General features: G+C 41.7%; 1 protein-coding gene across 2 annotated transcripts in view; it reads left to right on the plus strand.

Annotated features, from left to right (window-relative positions):
* The window catches only part of SPON1 (spondin 1), a 1249069-nt gene that overhangs the window by 466965 nt on the left and 755319 nt on the right, over positions 1-26785 (plus strand). For both annotated transcript variants that reach the window (XM_078680877.1, XM_078680876.1), the window contains exon 5: positions 18423-18545. In XM_078680877.1, coding sequence (XP_078537003.1) covers positions 18423-18545 — 123 coding nt within the window. The remainder of the gene's footprint in view (positions 1-18422; positions 18546-26785) is intronic.

The raw sequence follows: 26785 nt of genomic DNA on the forward strand, positions 1-26785 counted from the left end.
AACTGTTTTTTTTTCTTGTAAAAAGCTGTCTTTTTTTATACCTTTTTACATTTTTTAATAAATTTGTTACTATTCTGTTGTAAAACATTTGTCTACGTATTTCAGAAAATTGCTTGCTTCTTCTTTTGTTATGCAAACTATCATCTCCTTGTACAGGTCTAACATTTTTAGAAGGACATCCTGTTTTCTTTGTAATTACAGTTGTTTCATTGTTCTTTCTAAAAAAAACATTTTTAGATTGCTTACCAGGAGCATTTTTCTTTTTCTCGAAGATTTTATTTTGTTTGGTTGTTGATTTTCTTTTTCCTTAGTCCTTAATTTTCTTTTATAATTTTTTTCTCTTCTTGCCTTAGAAGGCATCTTTTAGTTTGTTTGTATAGATGATTATAATCTGTAGTAAAGAAAAAATAACATATTATAGACCACTACACACATATTACACATCAATTACAATAAGTAAACAATATAAACACTAGTATAAAACAAAAGGCTCATTTACATTACATGTGCTTTGTTTTCTGTCAAAAATGATTAACTAATTAATATTATGTCTTGTTTATATATAGGTGGTCTGTTTTTGACCTGTAGATACTTTGAAATAATATCAGCAGAGACACACATACTACTTGCAGAGAAAGAGATAGTAGATTACATGTAATATGGTGGACATGTGCCTAAGATCACACCAAATCTATTGTATTTTCAATGCTTGTTTACTTTGGTTCCATCAAGAAGGCATTCAGATGTGTCACACATTTGCCATAAATTCTGAATGTTAGCACTCTAGTTGCTCATTATATCAAGCTTCACTCACAGTGTGATCTTAGGCAGATTAATAGGATTTTAGATATAATGTACCATGTCTGTCCCTGCCGACAGTATATGTGACTCTGCCTAACATCACAATAATGGGTGAATCAACCTTCAGTCACAGTGTGATCTTAGGCACATGATCAGAATGTTAGATATAATGTAACATGTCTGTCTCTGCCAACAGTATGTGTGACTCTGCCTAAGATTATAATGATGGGTGAATCAAGCTACACTTACAGTGTGATCTTAGGCAGATTAGTAGGATTTTAGATATAATGTACCATGTCTGTCTCTGCCAACAGTATGTCTGACAACGAGGGCGAGATCTATTGCATTTTCAATGCTTGTTTACTTTGGTTCCATCAACAAGGCATTCAGATGTGTCACACATTTGCCATAAATTCTGAATGTTAGCACTCTAGTTGCTCATTACATCAAGCTGCACTCACAGTGTGATCTTAGGGAGATTAATAGGATTTTAGATATAATGTACCATGTCTGTCCCTGCCGACAGTATATGTGACTCTGCCTAAGATCACAGTGATGGGTGAATCAAGCTTCAGTCACAGTGTGATCTTAGGCACATGATCAGAATGTTAGATATAGTGTACCATGTGTGTCTCTGCCAACAGTATGTGTGACTCTGCCTAAGATTACAATGATGGGTAAATCAACCTTCACTTACAGTGTGATCTTAGGCAGATTAATAGGATTTTAGATATAATGTACCATGTCTGTCTCTGCCAACAGTATGTGTGACACCGAGGGCGAGATCTATTGCATTTTCAATGCTTGTTTACTTTAGTTCTATCAAGAAGGCATTCAGATGTGTCACACATTTGCCATAAATTCTGAATGTTAGCATTCTAGTTGCTCATTATATCAAGCTTCACTCACAGTGTGATCTTAGGCAGATTAATAGGATTTTAGAAATATGTGTGACACATCTGAATGCCTTCTTGATGGATCCACCATCGGTAGTAGTTTTTAGAGCAGCTCTTCTCATAACATTGTTCATCTGAAAGTTGTCGCATACATTCTCGTATGTAGTCTTTCTTAGGCCACAAACAGATGTTGCCTCCTTTTTCCGATTTGTTTAATGATCACTTCCACATTTTTTTGGGAGTTTGTTGATCAAAGTGTCATATTGATATATATATATATATCTACGAAGGAGGCATAGATGTGGAGTTAAAAGTTAAGAATAAAAAATCTAAACCAACCTCTTGCTACATGAGGTTTTGGTAGCAGATATTCTGGATACAGGATTTTGGCAGGTGGATATTGAAAACACAGTGTTGCAGTGGAATAGCATTACTTACATGCTGGCAGTTCCAGTATCCTGCCATGACTTCAGGGACCGGCCTTACGCATGCTTCCCCTAATCAGGGCCCATACATGAAGATGGAAACCGTTTCGAATGAAAAACTCTAAGTAGCAAAATCAAAATGTTGTCTGTGCACCTCCTGTGCTTGAGGTGGAAGTATCACTGCATTGACTGTTTAGCAGAAGCAGTTCCGAACTTTATTTCCAACCCTGGACACAGAAATAGGGGTATTGTTTTGACCCTGTAGTAAGTGGAATTGTAAATCAGAAAGCTGAACGCTACCAATATCTACCAACATGCTAAATTTTGATTGTTTCCTACCTGTCCGATTGGGCCAGCTTTAGCATTGGTGGGGAACAGTGAGACAATGCTTATAGGTGCACCCAGTGACCACCTCCGCCATGGATTCTCTCACTACCACCCTTTAACAGTGTCCCTCAAGTCTCTAAAACCACTCTATCTCAGATGTGTTTAATTATTTTTATAGTGCTGCCGCCACTCATACCAGTATAGGGTGTCAGAGCACTTTACATCAAACACGTTACACAGAGACAATCATAGGTGTGTAAATTAGAGTATAGGAAATCTTACATAAGACAAAGGACTACAAGGTGTAGGAGTCACATGTCATCCATAATGGTAGACAATATAGTGTAATAGTGTTTGGCCTGGAGAAGCACAAACTCAGAATTTAAAATGTAACACCATGATTGGGGGGTGTTCTCTTTAATAATCCGAATGTACTTCTATCCAAATGAACCCTTTTTCCAACATTCAGATAATTAAAGACTGGGGGAAAAATCATAACGCTCTAATCTATACCTTGCAGTTTGCATGCAGCTCTTTGATGACAGTTAATAACTCACGGTCCTATGTTAGGATTGTAATGTATAAACCTCAAGTAACAAAAGGATCTCTCAGACAAATGCAGTAACCTGCTGACCTATTTACATTATATGCACTTTGTAATCTGAATGGTACACGTTCTTTGCAGGAGGCATATTACCCTCTGCGCTTGCGTACCATGAGTGAAAATGTCCACTAGACAAACCTCTGATCTCTCTCCAGGAAGAACTTAATCACAGCAGTTATCTTGGCATTTATATTGGTACCTGGAAATTTCCAGAGGCTAGGAACATGGCAGTAGGTTCTTTTAATAACATAAAATACTTGCAAACACGACAACCCACCCAAAGTCAGCGCCCTTTGCAGTCGCACAAGTCTAGAGCCAGTCCTGCCAATACCTACCATGAGATTCAGAGTTGGTACCAGAGACAAACCTCATGTCAGTATCGACCAACATTTCTATACACCTTCTTCCCTTGACAGCGACTCGGCTTGAGAAGATCATACGTTTTAATGAAGGACTACAGAGTTGAAAGAATGCGTCTGCTCAAGGCACAGGCTGTTAAACAACATTAGAATTACCACCTTCCTGTTTAGAAGACTGAATATATTCAAGAAAATGGTTCTCTTCCCTACTGCTAGGAGTTACTGAAATCCCCAAAAACATCCCTGACCATGTGTTTGTATTATGTACCTTGCATACCTAGTCTATCAAAATTGTGTAGTCCTTGGCATTTTAAAAATAGTTGCTTAATTGGAGTCATTCATAGAGTAATATAGAGCTATTTTATAGTCATTATATATTTTTAGCTTGCATCTTACTGACAATAAAATTTGTTTTGAAGCAAGAAACCATTAAGTAAAATGGAAAATGAAATAGCCAAACAGCAACACATTTGTAGCCCCACTGTCATAGAAGCACAAATGTAATTATTTAAAAAAAAATCTGCCTGCATATAGCTGCTAAAGCCTGTAAAACGTCCACTTCTGTGCATTTAAACCAAAGATTAAAAAAAGAAAAAAAACGTTTCTGTGTACGAAATCGTTCCTGGTTTCAAAATAAGGAATTACTAAGTGGCAGGGAGGAAGGTTAGTAGGAGGAAACAAATGTGTTTAGCTCTTTAAATCATATATGGCCCCATGTGGAAAAAGACGAAGTGCACACTGACTGTCTCTGATGTTGCAATGTGACCTAATTACTGTTAGGTTGCATTGCAAAATCTATGGTGACAAGTGCTCACATAACGAACTGCTCAATGAATATTAATAGGGCAGGTTGCCATTTGCTGTACAAATTGGTTTACTCATTGGGGAGGTGAAACCCTACTCAAGCAGGAACTACAATCTTTGCCAGGTTGTGGCAGAAGCAAACCCAAAATTAATCTGTGTTCCACCCTTTGGTAGGCTGGCATAGAGCAGTCAGGCTCAACTTAGAGGCAATGTGAAAAGTATGTATGCAACACTTCAAATGGTAATCAAGTGAAAACATAACACAATTAGAATTCCACTGTAGTTTAGAAAGATAGGTGCATTTATTTTAATTAATAAATCAAGACCAAAACGGCAAAAATCCAATTAGTAGAACCGGAGGGATGCAGGTTTGAAGATTTCAGTGAAAATAGCCCCAACAAACACAAAGCGCCAACTGTGGATACCTGGTCACGCTAGACCAGGACAAAGTCGGCACTCGAGCACGGGCCATCTACAGCGACCCAGTTAGGCCTGCTCAACAAGAGTCAGCAGGCCTAAGAGCTGTCGAGTCCCCAGTTGAGGATGCATCTTGCAGCATGGGTTCCCAGGAGTCTCTTTCTGGCAGAGTCCACAGGTCCAGCAGTGTACTGAAGAGTTGGGTCTAATGGTCAAATATTTATACCTCATACCCACTTTGAAGTAGATGGAGTTTCAGGAGGTTTTCACCCACCTGAGGTGTCAGGCATCCCCTAGCTCCCTGTTCTTGCCCCCAGCTTGTCTGGGCCACAAAAGACTAGTGATAACCCCTTTGTGAGAATGTTCTGGCAGGGCCTTTGTGATGTCCAAGTTTGGTAAGTGACAGCTCCTCCCCCTCCTCGTTAACTCAGAGGGACCTATTCTGGCAACACTTATCTTCACTTTGCCTCACTGTCTGGGAGCAACACACAGACCAACTGCCAGCTACACCTAGTCTTGTAATTCAAGAACAGGCTGCAGGCACTAAATGGTTTGGAGAAGAAAATCAACATTTTCTAAAAGTGCCATTTTCAGAATTGTGATTAAAAATCTGACTTTACCATAGAAGAGGTTTATTACAAACAATATTTTAGACACCAAATTCAAATTTTCCACTTGTTCCCAATAGGAAGTTACAGCTTATTAAATGTAAAAAAAGACCTCCAATGTTACTCTTTAGGAGAAGTAGGCCTTTCAGTAGGGTAAAACTGATTTAAAAGGTTTTCATTACCAGTACATGTAGAACCTAAATGTACATGTCCTACTTTTAAATACACTGCACCATGCTCTCCGGGCTGGTCAGGGCCTACCCTAGCAGTGACGTATATGATTTAGAAAGGAAGGTTTAGGCCTAGCAAGCAGTTTATTTTGCCAGGTCAAAATGGCAGTGTAAAAGCTGCACATGCAGGCTGCAATGGCAGGCCTTAGGTATGTTTGAAGGACTACTTAAGTTGGTGGAATAATGTTATGTTAAGTTTTATAACTTTATAAAGCGCTCAAATACCAATAAGGCTTCTTGGTGCTAACTGAGTGAGCAACCTAAGCAAACTGTAGTGGCTGGGAATTATTGTAAAGTAAAAAGCCATCACAGGCGTTCGCTGCTACATTGCATTTCAATAGAGGAAGAATTGTTGAGAAGGGCACTCTGGTTGCTACAAGCTGGAAGTGCCCTTCCACTTGGACAATATTGCTCAAGCAAGTCCCTCTCGCCATTCTTATTGCAAACCACCACAAGCTTTCATAATCTTATGAAGGGAAGCAATTGATATTAAAAGTGGATTATGCTGAACTCATTTAAATAGTTTATGATAATGTGTTATGATTCGACACAACGGAGCACCTGGCCCCAATGGGCTGCCTGGCTCCCTCTTCAGGGAAGACATAATCTTCTGGACGGAAAATTTCATACAGCTATATGCCGAATCCAGGCTCTTGGGGGATGTTCCAGATTCCTGGAGGGGATCACTGCTGCACCCAATATTTAAAAAAGGGCCTAACACCGACCCTAAGAACTATCGCATGATTGCCCTGTTGGATATTGAGGGCAAGCACTCTCCTAGCGGAACTATCAGACTGGGCTGGCAACGAAGGCCTTTTGACCTTCTTTCAGACTGGGTTCAGACTAGGGGGCTCTACTGTAGATAACATCTTTGCCCTGTCATATCTTGCCCAACAAGCGGTGATCCATCGAACCATGCCACTTTTTGCCTGTTTTATTGACTATTCAGCAGCTTTCGATGGGGTAAGTCGTACCATCCTTTGGCAGAAATTGGCACGGGCACGTTGGAACATCAGCCCTTCTTTATTACAAGCAATTAGATCATTGTATTCAGAAACCTGGGTTAGAGTCAAACTCTTGAGCAAGTATGCCACAGAGAAAATCTCCACAGATCGTGGCTAAAACAGGGCTGTGTCCTGGCCCGATGCTTTTCAATTTATATACAGCCGACATGGGTCAAGCCCTGCACGGAGCCACGTTAGCTACCCCCAGGATTGGGCACACAAAGATCCAACTAATGCAATACGCTGATGACCTGGTTCTTCTTGATCATACCAAAATTGGATTACAAAAGCACTTACAGCCCTCGCTGTCAACAATGCCAAAAACAAGTTGGTTGCCAACCTAACCAAATCTAAAATAGTGATTTTTGGCCACTATCCCGCCAAAAAAGGGGCCAAGTGGAGGCTGGGTCCGTTGACCTTGGACTGCGTTCAATATTATAACTATCTAGGGGCATGGCTTAGCGAAACGGGCCGCCCAGGGGTTCACCTCAACAAACTGCAGGAGAAAGGGAAGAGGGTCACCTAAACTCTCTGCAAATTACACGCCACCCTAGATAGTCCATCAACAATCGCCATTCAAAGAGTACTGAGGGTGAAACTACTACCATCCATCAATTATGACCAACAGCCCTTTCCAGGGAAATTTGGGAATGATCTAGAGAAAATACACTGTACTGCCTATAAAAAGCTATTTCGCTTACCAGCCTGTACCAGGAACAACTTAATTTGTCTAGAGTTTAACCTCAACCAACAAAAACTGGAAGAGATGGCGACTCTGAGTAAATACTTCTATTAAACAACGGCGGCCCCGGAGAACTCAATGAAAGCCGTCATAAAGTGCATCTTTCAACAACCTGGCAATCTGCTTGTCTCGCCCCTGCTAAAGATCTTCTGCAACTTGCAATGCAAGCAAGACTATGGTCTCGCGCTCTGTATATGGAATCCTTAGTAGCAAGAGGTTTTCACGAGACCCAAACTCTCCTCCACACACTGCCCAGCCTCAAACTTCATCTTACGCAGGCTGTGGGGAGACAAGCCCTAAACAGAATTCTAGCTGCGAGACTACATCCCCTCCCTCTTAAAGATCTATATCCAACTGGGAAAGTAAGGTCAGCCATTACGGAGTACCGCCTTTGTAACTACAAACGCAAGTCTTTGGGCCATATTTTACTCTGCTGCCCGGCCCTGCTTCTAGCCCGTAGACTTTAGCTTAGACCAATCCTCCTCCAACTGGGCACTCGCACGGCACATGAGGCAATCCTTCGCCTCTACACGCTGGACACAGTGAAGCACATGGCCAACATTGGCAAATTTGTCCATCTCACTTGCCTAACACTGATGGGCATTTCGCCCTAGGCTGCTAGGCAGGCACTGCTGGGACTGCTGTTCGGCCCCTTTCTTAAAATAGACAGATTTAATACAAAAGACTGGTCATTACTTGACTGTTTCTACCTAACAAAGCAAAAGAGAATCTTAATATTGTGTTGTATATATACTTGCTTTTTTAAGATTTTTAGAATTTGTACTGTCTTTATATAAACTGTATTTTTGTAATGGTTTTAAGTACCACACAAATAAAGAATTCATTCAAATGAAGTGATAATGTGTTATGAAAATTCAGGGCCAGCTTTAGGGCGGTGCGAACGGTGCCACCGCACCGGGTGCTGGCTCTCTGGGGGCGCTGTGTTTGCAAATTTATTATGTTTTTAAAGCACCTGCTGCAGCGTTCTTTTCCTCTGAAATTACCAGGCCTCAAAAATCTGTCAAGATAACTCCTGTGATTAATATCCTTCCTGGAGAGAGATCAGAGTTTTGTAAAGTTGAGGTTTTGACTTATGTGAAGTTAGTGCAGAGGGTTAATATGCCTGCTGCAAAAAATGTGTACCAAGTAGATTACAGAGTGCATATAATGTAAACAGATCAGAAGGTTAGTGCTTTTAAAAAAGACATCCTTTTGTTACTTGCAATTTCTAACATAAGTTATTTTATGTTTGAAAGCTTTATTTGAAGAACAATAATGAGATACAACAATATGACATCAGCAAAGAGACATAAGGTGAATATAGCAGTTCTAAAAGCATAACATTGCTAATGTCAACAAAGAGATAAAAGCATTTTCTAAGGGGATAGAGAAGGGAGGGAGGGGAAGTGGAAGTGAGGAAATGCTATAACAAGATAAATCTATAGAGAATAACGGCAAAAATGCAAATGGCACAAGTAATAATAATAAATTGAACAGTGTACAAGATTAATGCAATATGAAAACACTGTAAACAACATTATATAAACAAGCGGGAGAGAGTATAGTCCTTCAAGGGGGTTTCAAATTCTCTGAATTGATATGGATAGGATTCTGGTGAACTAATTGATCTAGGTAGTTGGTAAGAGGTAACCAGTAACGATCTATATTACGAACTGGTTTACAGGAAGAGTCAAAGGCAACATCAAGTCTATGAAAGTGACATAGAGAGTTCCACCAACCTTGTATGGAGACAGTCGCAAGGGATTTCCAATTAGAAGAGATGTGCTGAAATGCAAGTGCAAGCATTAGATCAAAAAGACCTTGTGAGTGTAGAGGTAAAACTAAAGAGTCAGAGAGAGAGCCTAAAAAGAGAAGAGGTAGTGATAATGGAATGGAAAGAGTAAAAATGCGAGAAATGCAAGACCAAACTTTATTCCAGAAAACAGACACAGTAGGACAGAGAAAGAACCTATGCAAAAGGTCAGCATTAGAGGTACCACAAGTCCAACAATTAGAGTCAGAGGAGGATGTAAAGCGAGAAAGAGAAGAGGGAGTAAAGTACAATCTATGATATAGAAAAAATAAAGATTGAGTAAGAAATGCAGATCAATGAAGTTTTAAAGTTCTGGACCAGAGCTGATCCCAGAGAGCTATGGGGTAGGTACATTCTAGATCTTTTTCCCAAGAAAGCTCCAACTTGGTTTTGACACGATCTGGGTTAGGAGAGGCATACAATTTGTAAATCATAGAAGCTTTAGGAAGGGTAGAAAGAATCACAAGAAGGTGAGATGGAGGGGTTAATGAGGTGGAAGAAGCAAGAGAGTAGTAGAAATCAAGGATTAAACCCATAAGCACAGTAAATTTCTGTAGGAAAGAGCGAGGGCATCGGCGTCGGAGTTTAAACTGGGGAAAAGAGCAAGGCGACACACCATCAAAAAGAGGATTAACCCATATGATACCTCTGACCTCCAAGACGTCCAACAAATAGGTCTGTAATTTAAGAGAAGAAGATAATTATACCAGATGGGGGTGCGTAGAAATGATTCACGTGAAATGTCTATTGGAAAGACCAAAGGCTTCAAAAGAGAAGAGGTGTGTTTAAACAAAGGAAGGGAGGTATACGGAGATTTGGTGGAAAATCGCAAAACTTCCTCATAAGAGAAGAGTTGTAATAAGGTCTGTTCAATGCAAAGCCAAAGAGGAGAAAAGGGGGCAGATTCTGAAGAAAACCAGCGAGCTGCTTGACGTAAAGAGAAGGATTTGTGGTAAAGATGGAAATCCGGAAAGTGAACCCCACCGTTCGATTTAGATTGACGAAGAGCTGCAAAAGAAATTCTCGATTTTTTATTTTTCCAAATGAACTTTGAAAGAGAAGAGTCAATACGTTTGAAATAAAGGGCTGGAATATGCACAGGTAACATGGAAAGGATGTAGATAAGAATAGGGGCAATCATCATCTTATTAGTATCAAGACGACCCCATCAAGAGAGAAAAAGGGGATTCCAGGAGGAAAACAGCTGGTCGATTTGAGATAGAACAGCGGACATATTTAATTTAATGGAGGAGGCAATAGAATTAGAGAACCAAATACCAAGATATTTGATCTTCGCACTGTTCTAGGCAAAGCCAGTCGAGGAAAAAAGATGAGGAAGACAAGAGTTGGTCAAGGGGAGAATCTCAGTTTTATCGGAATTGATGTTGTAGCCTGAGACAAGGGAAAATGCAGTGAATTCAGACAGTGAAGGGGGGATAGAAATTTCGGGGTTTGAGATAAACAGAAGGATATCGTCTGCATATGCAGAAAGTTTTAATTGATGCTCACCGTAGGGAAAAGCAGTAATAGAGTCATTATTGCGGATGGAGGAGTGAAACGGTTCAAGAGCTGAAACAAAAAGAAGAGGGGGAAAGAGGACAACCTTGACGAACACCCCTTTGGAGAGAGAAGGTAGAGGAAAGCTGGCCGTTGACAAGAACTGAAGCTTTGGGAGAAGAGTATAGCAAGGATATGAGAGAAATAAAGTTAGGACCGAAGCCATGCCATTTTAGGGAAGCAAACAAAAAAGACCAATCTACTCTATCAATAGCCTTCTCGGCATCTACAGAAATGGCGGCTAAAGGGAATGAAAGAGAAGAAGCCTTATTCAGGACATTTAGAAAAAGTCGAGAGTTGTCAGAGGTAAGCCTCCCTTTAAATAAACCACATTGTTCTTTACCAACAAGATGAGGCATAAATGAGTCCAGACGAAGAGCAAGTAGTTTAAAAAAAGCTTGTAATCAACATTAACCAATGAGATTGGACAATAGTTTTTACAGTATTTGGGATCACGACCATCTTTAGGAATAAGGCAAATGGTGGCATCCTGAAAGGAACCCTCTGACTTGCCAGAAGAGTAGAACGTTTGAAAAAGGGATAAGAGCTTAGACAACAAGAGATTTGAGAAATGTAAATAAAATTAATCTGGAAAACCATCAGGGCCAGGTGTTTTACCCTTAGTAAGAGAAGATAAGGCTGCTGAAGAAAGTTCATGCAGGGAGAGATCAAGTTCAAGGTCCGGAAAATTAAGATGAGAGGTAGAAGGAAAGGGTATCTTCTCAAGATAAGATTGGATAAGAGAGGAACTAGGAGGAGATTCTGGAGTATATAACTGTTGATAGAACAATTGGAACTGGTCGAGTATATCTTTGTCAGTATGAAGAAGAATGTTATCAGGGGAATAGACAGATTCCATGCGGGTACGTTCTTTACGGGATTTAAGATAATTAGCTAGAAGTTTTCCAGACTTGTTACGACCACCATAATAACGCGCACCATTATGAAGGAGTATTAAAGATGTATTATCAGTGGTAAGTTTATTGAAGCAATTTTCGCTCGCAATAGATCAGGTGACATACATTTATCAGAAGAGGTATAGAATTGATGTTCCAATTTTTTTATGTGGGATAAAGAAAGTTTACGTTTTTGAAGAAATTGCTTCTTTTTCTTAGAGAAAAAAATCAATGATAAAGCCCCTTGCAGTAGCCTTAAAGGAATCCCAGAGAATATGAGAAGGAGTATTAGGATCCGAATTAAAGTGAAAGAAATCAATATTAAAGAACAAAATGAGGAAGAGAAATTAGGATCAGTAAGAAGGGCACAATTAAAACGCCAGCGAGAAGATTTAGGGTGAGGAGGAAGTAAATCAAGATCTGTTACAACAGGAGCATGATCTGAAATAACTATGGGTTCGATAGAAGAAGACAGTACGTTTTGAGATAAGGGCTGAGAAAGAAAAATATAATCAAGTCGAGAGTAAGAGGAATAGGGAGGAGAAAAAAAAGAATAATCCAAGGTATCAGGGTGTATGAGTCTCCAAGAGTCAGTGAGCTGCAATTGAGAAAAAGTGTCTAAAAATTGTTTGTGAGGTTTGTGTGGGATAAAGCGGACGGTAGATTTACGGTCAAGGAAAGGGTCTATAATCTGATTACAGTACCCTACCAAAAGGACAAATTCATCTCTATGCTGAATACCGTTGCTCATGATTAAGGGCCAGAAAGAAGAATCCGGTTGAGTAGGACCATAAATATTAAAGATAGTTAAAGGAATGGAGTTAACTAAAAGTTTAGCCAAAATCCATCTACCTTCAGCATCTTTTTCTTCTAATAGAACTTTACATTTCAGTTTTTTATGGATTAAAATAGCAACACCATTTTTCTTGTTATCAGAAGGGGAAAAAAAACTGAACCAACCCAGGATCTTTTCAATTTAAGGGATTCAAGTTCAGTAAGGTGAGTCTCTTGTAGAAGGACAATATCGGGGGAATAGGAAGATAAGTGAGAAAGTACTCTCTGCCGTTTAATGGGGTTAATAAAACCTTTTACGTTCCAGGAAACAACTCTGAATGTACAAATGAAACAGATTTAGTAACTTCAAAAAGTGCAAAACAATATGCAAACATCATTAAGCCGAAAGAAGGAAAGAGCAAGAGAAGTAAGAAGAAATAGCAAATAACATCAAGTAGAGGGGAGTGGTGAAGGAGGAGGTAAAGAGAGAAAAATGCAAGGGAGCAAAAAATGAGAAGAAAGAAAAGACAGTACATATCCTAAAGGTCGACTGCAAAAAACATACCTGAGGGGAAGATACAAGAGGAAAGTGAGGTAATGGCAACACTTAACAAGACGAACCGCATGAAGACCAGCAACCAACCGCATCGGGACATCAGGAATTACAGAATAGGAGCCACAAGATGGAGGGAACAAACATCATAAAGCTGTAAAAGGGAATGAAATCCGATAAGTAGAAGAAGGTAACAATAAGGATAAAATATAAGGAATATCACGATCAATTAAATGTAATCTCCTATGTAAAAATAGGACAAGACATGCATGAGTGCAAATTAACAACAGGAACAATATGGGGAAAGGCAACAGAAGATGAGTAGCTATTGATGAAGAACAAATCAGCCACTAGAGGAAGAGGAGGTCTCCATGCCGGAATTAGATTGAAGAAGGACAAAGTTTTTAAGTTCGTCAGGGTCTTGAAACATCCATGTTCGATTTTGGTGAGTAACCTTGAATATGCATGGATGGAACAGTCCATAGCGAGCACCAAGAGCACGTAGAGAAGGTCGAAGAGACAAAAATTCTTTCCTCCTTGCTGCAGTGGCAGTAGAGACATCTTGAGAGAGGAAGACCCTTTGACCAAGCCAGGAAACTTGACGAGAAGCTCTAGCAGCGGAAAGAACTTAGAGTAGATCGATAAATTTCAAGAAGAGAATGATGACTCCACGTGGTTTTGTCGAAGCAGCTGATCGAGGACCAAGCCTGTGGGCTCTTTGGATACTGAGAGAAGTGGTAGGTGACATGTTTAACAGTTGGTTGGAAGGCTGTGAAAAAGGTCACTGGATCATCACCTTCCAAAGATTCCGGAAAACCATAAATACGTAGGTTATTCCTTCTATTTCTATTTTCCAAGTCCTCAGTATGTTGCTGGAGGGAGAGAATTGATTTTTTCAAGGAGGAGATGTGCTGAAAATTGGATTGTATCTCCGAGACTCGCTGTTCGACAGTAGAAATCCGGGAATCCATAGTCGTCCATTTTTCTTTCAGGAGTTGCATGTCTTTGTTAGTTTCTTCCATAAATGGACGTAACGCACATATTTCTTCCAAAATCAACTCCATAGATAAAGGAGATGAAGCCTTGTCAGGTGAGGGAGGATCCTGCTTTAAACGTTTGGATGAAGTAGTAGGAGGAGAAGTTTATTGGACATAGCCTACGTAGTAGAGGAGCGATGGGAGGATGTTCCAGCCATTATACGTACAGGAGAAGGAGGAAATAGTGGTAAGGAAGAGGTTGCTGGAACAGTCGTTGAGGGCACAAAAATAAAGTTTGGCGAGTGCAATTTAACCATAGGAAGCAAAGAACCACCAAAGTGAAGTAAAATACTCAGAAGGAACCAAAAATAACCTTCGAACTACGTAGGCAGTTTATAAAAATCACAGAGTTCTCCAAACAGCAGGTGAAGAATCCCACAGAAAGACGTTTGAGCTCTTAGTAGTGATGAGGGGAGAAAGTTTGTTCCAAAGGTGACATTAAATGAAGAGTCACTCGAACAACAAGTACATGTCTTGAAAGCCTTACCAGAAAGCAGGTGAAAGCATGTTGTGCTGTAAAGCAAGTAAGGACAATATGAAGTGAAACTTGGTCACATCAGCAGTTAGCAAGGCATCCTCAATGAGTAGAATGAGATTTCCACACAATAGAAGTCTGAAGACCATAGAAATGTATGTGGAGGGGATGTCCTTTCTTTACGATGGCTGCTATATTCTTTCTTGGCAATTCACTTGATCCTGAGAGGTCTGAGAAACATTCTAGATGACTGAAGCTATGTTCTCATAATAGTACCTTGTGTCTCTGGATATATTTTTGGTTCAAAATCCTGTGATTGTCCCTTGTATCAATCCAATCGTCAGACTTCAATTCTTGCAGCCTCATCTGGCTGAGAAGGGGGGACTGGTATTTGGGAGCACTCCCTAAAATTGTAGGTTCGTTCTGTTGCAGTGGACCTGACTATCCAGCAGCCTCTGAGACCTAAGGGTTTGATGGTTTATGCCAGGTATTTGGTAATCTTGCAAAGATTATCAACCTTCGTCCTGTGATACTGGAAATGAAGAAAGAAGGAGCTGCAGTCCAAGGCTTAAAATATATAAATAACCAGTCCAGCAACAAAAAGATGTATATAAAGTGACATCTCAGCGCAGGTGAAAGCACATCAAAGTGGAGGCATATAACAGACAATATCACCAGATTTGTAGAAAAAGAAGAGGGTGAAAGCGCTTTGAAAAGGTGTTTAGCGCGCCCATGTAATTTCCTGAAAAAAACGGAACGCGTAGAAAAGCGGGCGTTCACAAAATGGCGGGTGAAAAAGCAGTCAGCGCTCATAAGATGAGAAGTGCAGCACACCAAAGGTCCATAATGCGCTCACCCGACTCCACAGACATACCGATTTATGGTTGCGGCATTCAGGGACAGCGTGCTTCAGGAAAACATCGAAGGAGGCGTCCGTGAGTGAATCGATGCGGCGGAGCTAACTCACTAGCCGTCCATCTTGTGCAGCGTCGTAGCCACGCCCCTAACATAAGTTCTAATCTAGAACAGTAAGCTAATAACTTTCATCATAGAACTTCACACACGCTACAAAGTATACATTAAAACATTGATTAATGTTGCAAAAAGGGTTCATTTGGCTACAAATCGATTCTTTTTATTGGAGAAAACTTCAAACTAGCAGTTTCTTTTTCAACTCTGAGTTTGTGCTCCTCCTGACCAAGCACTCTCAAACTATACTGCCTACCAGTATGGATGGCTTGTGACTCCTACACTTTTAGTCCTTTGTCTTTTGTAACATTTCCTATACACTAATTTACACACATATGATTTATTATCTCTGTGCAATGTGTGTGTGATGCAAAGTTCTCCGACACCCCACATTGGTATGAGTGGCGCTATATAACTAATACAATGCATCTGATAGCGAGTGGTTTGGAGACTTGGTCCTTTTTAAAGGGTGCTAGTGAGAAAATCCAAGGTGGAAGTGGTCATTGAGGGGGCACCAACAAACATTGTCGCACAGGGCGCCACCAGCGCTAAAGCCAGCCCTGTGAATATTAAATATAAAAATAGCAATTAATTTTGCTTGAATAGCAGGACATTGCCCTATACTATGTCCGACACAAAAAATGAAATAGTATTCACAAATATTTTCAGTTGCAGGTAACTTTTTTATATCGTACTGTGTACTGTGCTCTAAAGGGGGTCGAATTCAAAAGTGAAGGTAGTGAAAAGAGTGTTTACATTCAACTAAGAAATAATAGAAGAAAGTGCTTCTGTTTCTAACTTCATACCGTCAAATATTCAAGATGGAACTCCCTAGTTGAATCAGACAAGTGTCGTTTTTTCAGCCTTAAAGGGTGATTTATAAGGTAATTAACAGCACATACAGTATTCAGAGCTCATGGAGCTTGCGAAGTAAGTTGTCACAGGGTCAACAAACAGTATTGTCAAAGCAAAACCAAGTTTGCACTGTATTCCAATAATCTGCTTGAACACCAATAAATAAAAGCACGAGCACTAAAACCATCAGATCACTGCAGCACAGTGGTCCACGACCAACTCTCACTGAGCACCAGTTTTGATGTTCCTTATTAAGGAATTCAGCTTTTAGGCTTGTTCTTCTACATAAGTTGGCATGTTTATTTGACAAGTACCTATATACCCTGTTGGATATATCGATGCTGCTGAACAACAGAAGTTCATTTTTGACCAGCTCATTAGTTTCTTTTTATTGGCCTCAAAATGATGTAAGGCCCAATGGACCAGCAAGGATTCAAAACTTAGATCTTAAGGTCAAATTCAAGTTCCTGCAGTGGTGTCATAAGCCCACTGAGCCATCAGACTCTGGCCAAGGAACTCTTTCTTAACTTGCATTATCTGTATGACACAGTGGAATCTTTGCATGATCAAAATGAGTTAAGTAGTCAATAACACTTGGTCATTTGTTTCATTTTTGCCACCTATGTGGACAGAGAGATGGAAAGAAGGCCTTCAGCCCAACCATTCCAACGGCCTTGAGAAGAAGTGAGGAAGGGACCGGGCCTTTACCTGTCGCAGCCCACTCAATGAGGAATACATTCGGGGGCAGCCAAAAGCTGAGGCGGGTGAATGGATAGCCTGAATGTGATTGTGATTAGAGCCATTCAGACTTATACTGAAAATTCTGGATAAGGACTCCATCCATGCCTGGTTGCTTTCTACTCCATCCTGTTTGGCCAATCCTTATAAATTACACAATCCCACCTCAGCGCACAATGTCCATTGTTACTGATACACCTCAGTGGTGTAAAGTGAAATGGTGGGCCTTCCTCCAAAAGGTGGTTAAGCTCCCTAATTCTCACATTGCTCACTGCAATTTATAGGTCTTGAGCTGGATGCACCTGTGTTATTGCCCTGCCTCACCTAAATAACACATATTGAAAGAGAATATACAACTTAAAATTGGTTTTGTTTTGTACTCGAGTTATACAAAATAACCTACCCCAGCATATGTAATGTGAGTAAATATACATCCACTTTAGTGGTGCTGTCTGTAAAAAACACCACACACAGCCCAAAAAAGCTGAATCTACGGAAGGGCAGGGCGTAGTTTGCGAAGTAGCGCTACACGAAGCTATGCAAAGTGCACTTCGCACTACGCGAGCTACACGTAGCACTACGCGAACTGCGTAGTACCCTGTTCGCACTGTGCAAGATGCCGTTTTCAATGATTGCACAGTGCGGACAAGCATCCGGCACTGTGCAATCATTGAAAACGGCATCTTGCACAGTGCGAGCTGTAGATTTCTGCCGCTCGAGTAGATTTTTATTCGAGCGGCAGCTTTCTCAACGCAGACTTATAGTTTCTCATCGCGAGCGGTTGTGAGCTTATGCGACCACTCGCAATAAGAAACCTGACCTCCCCGCGTTGAGAATCTCAACGGGAGGTTTATTTTCCATGCTCGCGATCGGCAACTTGATGTTGCTGATCACGAACGAGGAAAATGTCTCGCCGGGATGTCATTTTGCTTGCTCGCCGTCGCCAACTTGACGTTGAGGACCGCGAGCAAGCAAAAAATTACCGCTGCACTACGCTACGCATGTTTGCACTGTGCTACATGCAGTTCGTGTAGTGCGAAGTAGCGAAAACTTCGCAAACTATGCAAGCGTAGCGTAGTGCTTTGCCCAGGGTAAATCTACAGTAATGCAAATGTACCTGTTCTTAGCACTCCTTGCCACAATATCTCCCTTATCACATAAATATGGCTTGTAAATTTGGCAACCCTCATATTAGTTTTTCTAACTTTACATGTAAAATACTCACAATTTGCAGTGAAAAATAATTAATTATATTGAAGTGTAAATTAACCTAATCAGCGATGGGAGTTATTCATAATATGCCAATGTTGTTTCACAAGTAAAAAACACAAAATATATTGGGTTGAAAGCACAAACTGCTACAGCATTTAAAATGTTCTCATTTGTTTTTATGCATCTGTAGATCAGTCTGAAAACATGTTGTTTTATTTTTGGGACAAAAACAAATGTTTCTCTAATTCCAAAATGCATTGGTACAAATGTGTTACTGTCACGTGTTGGCTTTTTAAAATACCCACCATCCATGCTTTGTTTTATAGATCCATCTTTGGAAGATGGGACTGAAAGACCCATCCTAGACTGCTGTGCATGTGGAAATGCAAAATACAGACTGACATTTTATGGTAACTGGTCAGAAAAATCACATCCCAAGGAATATCCAAGTAAGTAAAAAGGGTGTAAAGGGTTAATACTACGGAACTACACCACAGAGGTGCAAAGAGAAACCAGTGAAGCAAATGTAACCTCATATCTGTTTGGACTCAAAATCTTTTCATGCGTATTCCTTATCCTCCAGATACATATTATAAAATATTTAGAAAATATCAGGGAAGTATGTTGTATTGCATTTATCCATGTAAACTACCTGTGATTTTTGCAATTAATACGAAAAGCACACCCATAGTGTACAACTTTTGGCATGAGGAGCACTTCTATGTCAACATCCAGAATTTCACAAGCATTATTTATTCAGGTTTTATTTGTGTTAAATCACTCTAGCACAAAATCAAAACATAGGGGCCAGATGTACGTAGGTAATCTCTTGACATTACCAAATGGTGAATTTTTGGGATTCACTATTTGGTAGTCGCAAACACCAATGTACAATGTACAAATGTGTCTTTGACACATTTTGAGATTTTCAGTAGGTAGCAAATAGCTCTACCTCATTAATATTCAGGTACTCGGGTTTTATTTTGTTAATCCTTTTTCCTAACTATAATGTCCCTGTAACCTTAGAAATGGTCTAACCAATTATGTCCACAGATTGGCAAAGCCAGGAAACATGTTATTAAAACTGCTTCTGCATTCCTCAGAGACCATAACATGGGCTCTATCTACAACAAGCACCTCCATTTTGACATGCACGAAATCTATATACGGTAATGAGTTCACTTTACAGACAAAGTCAACAGGGTGTTTCTAAGCAACCTTAAACTCTTCATCTGGTCTTATGTGTAGCTGTCACAGACACACAATGAACACAAAGACTCTTTTTAGAGCCACACTAGTACCCAAATTACCCTTTTTAATTATTTGTTCAGATATTCATGACAACGTCATGGTATTCACGAATACGCAGCAAAATCGCAAAACAAAAGCAGACATTTAATAGCCACCAGCATATTACAAATTTATAACGATATAATTGATTCTAGCCATCACACTATATACATCACTATGTAAATACCCTAAAAAACATGTGTGAGTCTCTGAATGTGTCTGTAACAGTGTGTATGAATGTTTGAGTGAGATCTGTGACTGGGTGCGTGAGTGTGTCAGTGAGTATTTGAGTGGGTGAATGAGTGTCTGATTGGGTCTGTGACTGGGTGCATGAGTGTTTGGGTCTGTGAGTGAGTGCATGAGAACATGAGTAGGTCTCTGAGTGAGTGTCTGAGTGGATCTGTGAGTGGGTGTGTCAGTCTCTGTGAGTGGGTGTATGAGTGTCTGAGTTGGTCTGTGAGTAGATGCCTGAGTCTCTGATTGGGTCTGTGAGTAGGAGTATGAGTCTCTGAGTTAGTCTGTGAGTGGTTGCATGAGATTCAGAGTGGGTCTGTGAGTGGGTGTGTGAGTCTCTGAGTGAGTTTTTCAGTGGGTGATTAAGTATCTGAGTGGGTCTATAGGTTGATGTGTAAGTATATGACTGAGTCTGTGAGTGGGTGCGTGAGTGTCTGAGTGGCTCTCTCAATGAGTTTCTGACATGGTAAAAGGTGCATGAATCTCTGTGTCGGTGTGTGATTGGGTGCATGAGACTATGACTGGGCCTGTGACTGGATGCATCAGTGTCTGAGTAGGTCTGTGAGTGGGTGTCTTAGTCTCTGACAGCATTTGTGAGTAGACACACAGGTCTTTGAGTGAGGGGACGCTAGAGGGCACGCAATCAAGATGACTGCACCCAAGTGAGACTCTGACAGCCCGGGCCTCTGTATCCGCCATTATCCTACTCCCAACAGCTGAAGATCAGCTGAATCCCCAGCACAACACGCTGGACTGAGCCAGGAATAGCTCGTGGAGGTTCTCTGGTAACCAAGACCCGAGGTTTTATTGTGTGGCGACAGAGAGGCTAAAGCTGGACAGCCCCTGAGCTTTTGCTGCCAGAGGGAGCCCAGGGGGTGCCGCTTCCTCCCCCCTTCAGATGCAACGAGAGGAGTGTGGCGAATTGAGTCCAGCCCCACTTGGGTGACAACGGAGGTCGGGCCGGGAGTGTGGCAGATGGCTGCATTCCTGCCTGGGCACCGTGAGCCCTGTGGGCGTGAGACGCAGACTTAGCGGGTTGCAGAAGATTTGGCCCGCTTTGCTGCCACCGAGCCCTGGCGGTAACGGTGAGAAGGGGAAACAAGCATTTGCAATGCAATAGGTCTCGCAGTTGTTAGAGTTTGAGCCATTGGCATTGTAAATGGCACTTCCTTTTATTTATGTTTTGGTTTTTGAAACATAAATAAAAGGCATTGTCAATTACAATGCCAATAGGTTAAACTCTCACAAATGCGAGACATTGCAAATAACAATGCCTTTTATTTATGTTTTTAAAAGGAAAATACAAATAAAAAGGCATTGTTATTTGCAATGTCAATAGCTCAAACTTGCGTCAATGCGAGACCTATTGCATTGCAAATGTCTCTTTTTGAAACTCAGGAGCAGCAACATCGTTGTGGTGTCAGCAGGGCTTTAAGTGGTCGTTTTTTCAGTATTATATACAACAAGCCATAGTTGCTGTTTATTTATATTATGCAACTAACAACTATTGACAAGCCAATAGTCCTGCCTTGTGGTAGGTATGATGTTACTTGTTGTATTATATTTGGAGACAATGACAGAAACAGCAAAATACAAGTCGGCCGGCACACTGTGCTAAGCACAGATTTTTAGTTTGTTAAAAATGCTTTTCACTTGGAACTTTAAACACGTTGCCTGAAGTAATAAGCAAAAGCCTGAAACAGTCCACACCACACGTTATGTCAACATTTTCTATTACTTCAGAGCACAAAGGCACGCAGTGTTCAATCCGATCTATGTGCGTTAGAGGGAGAGGGCTGCTTTGTGCCATTTAACTCAATCCTTTGTATGACAGGTCCATTGCACCCCAGCTTTGCTTGAGAGTATATGCGCTTCCCACCCCTTTAAAAAAACCTTCTGGAGCAGTGAGTGTGCAAGACTTCAGTCTGGTGTCACCCATCCATGCATGAGGCGTTAGCCATTACACACCCCCATTGACAGGACCAATTGGTGGACGGGACCCCAGGGCCAATTAAACACACTCTTGAAATATGTATTTTTGTGTACTCCTGGGAGAACTGGCATTTTGTGTCCGCGTAACAAATGAGATTTGCGAATCTGCAAAGAATGCAACCCCACTCACACACACACACACACACGTTCATTTTGTGCCCCCGGGAGAGACCGATTCTTGCAGAGCGATCTTCTGCACTTATGCTGTGTATCTTCAGAAACCTGTTAAAGTTTTTCAAGTTTATTTTTATTATGTTTTGGAACTCCAAAGAGGTCCACATAAAAAGATACACAATACAGAGTACTCGTTCAAATGCAAAAGACATTTACAAAATTTACCAAAATACAAGATAATCAGCACAACACAGTTAAAAGACCATCTAATAAATATCTAAAAAACTTTTTAAAAAGTTAAAAATACTAAAACAAAACATTTCATTGGGGGGATTATATAAAGCGTGTAGAAAGGAGTTGGCAGTAAGAATACTTAATTTCAAGCATATTTGTCTCAGCCACTTACGCCGAGATGATCGAAGTACAGGACATATAAAGAGAACGTGTATACAATCTTGAGTAAACAAGTTACAAAAATTACAAATTGCCGAAACCTGCTCATTGTGTGCCCCTGTAAAGAAATGTGTATTGTGTGCCGTGCATCATGTTGTGGCTACCCTCGCCTCATAAGTTTTATGTGTATACCTGGGAGAAGCCCGCACATTGCGTACCCCAAGGGTACAGCTGCACATAGTGTAAGCTCCGTAGAAGATCTACACGTTGTGCAATCGGAGAGACGTCTGAATATACTGTATTCATAGGAGAGTGCATATATTGTGTGCTTGTAGGTGTAATCTGTTCTGTGTGCGTACCACATGAGAGATAGACATGTTTTGCATCCTAAGACAAACCTGCACGTTTCTTCCGAAGTGGGAGGCCTTTTAAGTGTGACACCTGAAGAGATGAATAGTTGATAGCTGTATAAAACATGTCCACGGGTGACATATGCGTTGTGTGCACCTATTGGAGTGATCTGCATTTTGTGAACACATCATTAAAGAAAACTAATGATTGTACCTCAGTGAGGGTCCCTCACGATGTCTCCTTTCAGGAGAAACGCGCAGGGAGCTCTGTGTGGTGAGTTTCCCCGAGAAAGTTGCAAGGGGTGCACCCCAAAAGAGATGTACTTATTGTGTATACAGTGCAATAAGCTTTATACAATGCACCCCAGGCGAGCCACGCCTTTTGTTTAACACTGAATCTGTAGATTGTGGTGGGGGCTACACACTTATGCCTCATGTATAGTTTGCACTTCCACACACACTATAGCAGAGGCGTGCATACGATGCGGCCAAGAAGAGCTGTACTTCCATCAACTTCGCCCACGTGCCTTGTACCCTCGCGGTACACGTGTATTTATTACATGTGACATCTACATTTTGTGCGCCGTCTGGTAGAGAGCAGCAGGTTGTGTGCCCCCGGGCGATTTCTGTTTTTGTGTTTAATCTATGGACGTGTTTTTGCGTGCCACAGGGAGGCAGGTGTGTATTTCTCCCCCCACCTCCCCCGGAGCGAGATGTACTCCCTGCTGAAGCTGCTAGTTTGCAAGGCTGGGCTGGGGTACAGCTTGCCCTGACACAAAATGGTTTCTGGAGTGGGACTGGCATGTGGGACTCATTCACAATAAGAGGCTGCAGTGCTCACTGTTCTCAGAGAGCAGGAATAAGGCAGAGCGTCAGGGAAGGGACGTCCTCCGAGGGCTGCGTTAGGGACGCCGACTGCACAGTGCTACACTGGAGTCTAGGTAGCTTAGTGCTATACTGGAGTCCAGGCAGCTCAGCGCTACCTGGGGCCCAGAGCGCCTACGTGTGTCTTGGAATTTAGGGGGCTGGATTTAATTCGGGGCACTGAACAGCCGGGGCTCGAAACACTGACTATGAGCACACGGAATTGCACTGCATTTCGGGGAAAGTTGGTGGGTTTGGAGCTTGTAGCTCCAGGAAACTGACCATATTAAAAGTGCACGACAACTTGCACAAGGTTTACTACTGAAGAGATTGGGAGGCCCTGCCTGAGGCCCACCGCCATTTTGAACCCTGTTGTGATTACCTGAGAACGCTGCTGCACATTTCAGGCCTCAGTGGGTCCTGCGGAGGATTGCGCCCCCTTGCATCTGGCGCACCGACTGGTATTAAAAATCTCGTGCCCTGGGCTGTGGTGGAGAGGCCTGCCGCACTGGGGAGCCCATTATCTCCTGGCAGAAAGACAGCAGTATACTCACACCCACAACATACATACCCATTTCGGAGAGATGGAGCGGTGAAATTCTTTATTTGGACTCCCCCCGTGCGCATGTTGAGCCCAGAATAACCCTGCAACTATGCTGTCTGAGTCCCTTTAATATATATCCCGTGACTAGCGCAACATACCACGAGGAGGCAGGGACCGTGTGAGATGTGGAAAATGAACCCAAAGCAGCAGAAGCTGCCCTTCGAGGCCTGCCAAACACCTAGGCACCAGGGTGAGCCAAACAGCTACTCCCTGAGCAAACTACAGAAAGGAATGACTTCAGCAGAAGACAATATGAAGGCACTACTCATCGCCGTGAAGAATAGCCTGGCCTCCATGGAAGCCTAAATGGACACTATGTGCAAAAGGCTAGACAAGTAGGACTCGTATAATATCACAGAGCTGAGAACAATGAGAGAGCATATTAAGCTATATCCTTGGGCTCCAGCCCACTAGTGGATTATACACCACGGAGGAGGGGAATAACAGGTTGTCGCTCCCTCTGGCATCACCCCCACACAGAGAGCCCCCGAACTTCAGTTGTACCTGTTAATGGACTTTAACTTCACAATGGTTTTGCAGAGAGGAGTGGGAGGGAACACTTGTTGGGAATGGTTGATGTGGGAGGGAAGGGGGAAGGGGCACGTTTGGTTTATTGACAGCACGCGACGCACAGCTACAATCACACTTAGGAGAGGTTCACAAGATGCACCCATCGACATAGTGCAGGACACACACACACACACACACCTGACTGCCACGCTGTCGGCATGGGCGACGGCCCTCCTTCCAGACAGAGAATGACAAACATGTCAACCTTATTGGACGGGAAGGGGATGGGTCCCTCACTGACCGCATTCAGTACTCTTGATGACACCGTACACAGCTATCACAGATCTGAGACCCAGACAGATGACTGACCCTGACGCTGCTTCCACAATACGTCTCCTGACCTGGAATGTGCGTGGGTTACGCGACCCACACAACTGCATGGACACAATTAACAAATATTATGCACTAACCCTTAATCCTGAACCAAAAGACAGTACAGATAAAAACAATTGTCATTAATTAGAACCTTAGATGTACAGTGCAGCAACTTCTAATGTTTGTTCCATTAACTTACAAAACAGTTATCAACCTAAATGCACTGATAGTGCCTCGTCACTGTTGTGTCCCTGGGTGTACAGAGTATGATATTGCATAATCATTTTAGACTACAACCATCTCAATTCTTGCACTCTGTCACCCCCTCTTTTTCTTACTGGGATCCTGTCGAACACACAGAATGATAACAGATCACTGCTTTGGTTATGTGAGACCTTAAAGTGCGTCGCTTTGGTGTACTGCTTATCATTGTGTTTTATTGCCCTTAGATGCTCCAAGATCCGTTTCTTAGCTTTGTAGATAGTGCTCCTGATGTAGTGCTTATCGCATTGGCATCTGAGGGCATACACAACGTATTCGGTGTTACACAAAACATGTTTACAGTTCGTGCTGTGTTTACAGGCTTTACATCTACCACATGTAAAAAATCCCTGTATATTGCTTCGTATAGTTTCACTGGTGGTGAGCATACGACAAATCTTACCTTTAAAGGACCTGGCCTTTCGGTATGCGATTTGTGGATAGTCTTCAGTACGTTTTTCTAGATCTGAATCTGTCTTCAGTACATTCCAAAATTTCACTAGTGCCTTTCGCACCTCTTTAGATTGCTTATTGTATGTTGTTATGAACCTGACACTGGTTGTTGCATCTTCGCTGTTGTCAACTTTTTGCAATAGAAGATCCTTTCTGTCTCGTTTTTCAACCTCAGTGCATGCATTCTTAATGCATTTCTGTGAATATCCTCTAGGCTGAAAATGTTCCACCATCATCATTTTCTCTCTTTGAAATCCCTCTTTTGTACTACAATTACGTTTTGGTCTTAAGAGCTCACCCAAAGGGATACTTTTAATCAGATTTTCTGGGTGACAGCTTTGAGCATGGAGTAGGCTGTTACCAGCTGTCTCTTTTCTAACCAGAAAAGTGTGCAAACATTTCCCATTCACCTGTATCCGTAGGTCAAGAAACTCAATACATTTCTGATCTAAATGACTGCTAAATTTTAAATTGAGTGTATTATCATTGAGAACTACAGCAAATGTATTTGTCTCCTCGACGCTCCCATCCGAAATGCAAAAAATATCGTCGGCCAGGTACATCAACGATATTTTTTGCATTTAGGATGGGAGTGCTGAGGAGGCAAATACATTTGTTGAAGTTCTCAACGATAATACACTCAATTTAAAATTTTGCAGTCATTTAGATCAGAAATGTATTGAGTTTCTAGATACAGGTGAATGGGAAATGTTTGGACACTTTTCTGTTTAGAAAAGAGACGTCTAGTAACAGCCTACTCATGCAACAAATCCTTACTACAGAAACTCCAGACAATCCAAAACACCACAGCCAGACTCATCCTCAGCAGCCTCAACACGAGCACATGAACCAACACCTACGAGACCTCCACTGCCTCCCGGTCGAGAAGAGAGTAACTTTTAAGCTACTCACCCACGCCTACAAATCCCTCCACAGCATCGGACCCAAATATCTCAACTAAAGAATCTTTTTCCATGCACCCAAAAGAAATCTCCGCTCCACCGACCTCACTCTAGCAATGACCCCACGCATCCGCAGAACAGGAGCAGGGGAAGAGCCTTCTCCTACGTCACAACCAAAGCCTGCATAGAACTCCCAGTCAACATCAGACGCTCCCCCACCCTGCACACCTTCAGGAAGACGTGGCTTTTTGGGTGACCTAGAGCTGCACCACAGCACCTTGAGACCCTCACGGGCCAGAAGCGTGCTTTGTAAACCCCCTGGTTGATTGATTCATTGATTGATGCAC

This window comes from Lissotriton helveticus, chromosome 3_1 (genome assembly GCF_964261635.1).
Source record: "Lissotriton helveticus chromosome 3_1, aLisHel1.1, whole genome shotgun sequence".
NCBI classification, from domain to species: Eukaryota; Metazoa; Chordata; class Amphibia; order Caudata; family Salamandridae; genus Lissotriton; species Lissotriton helveticus.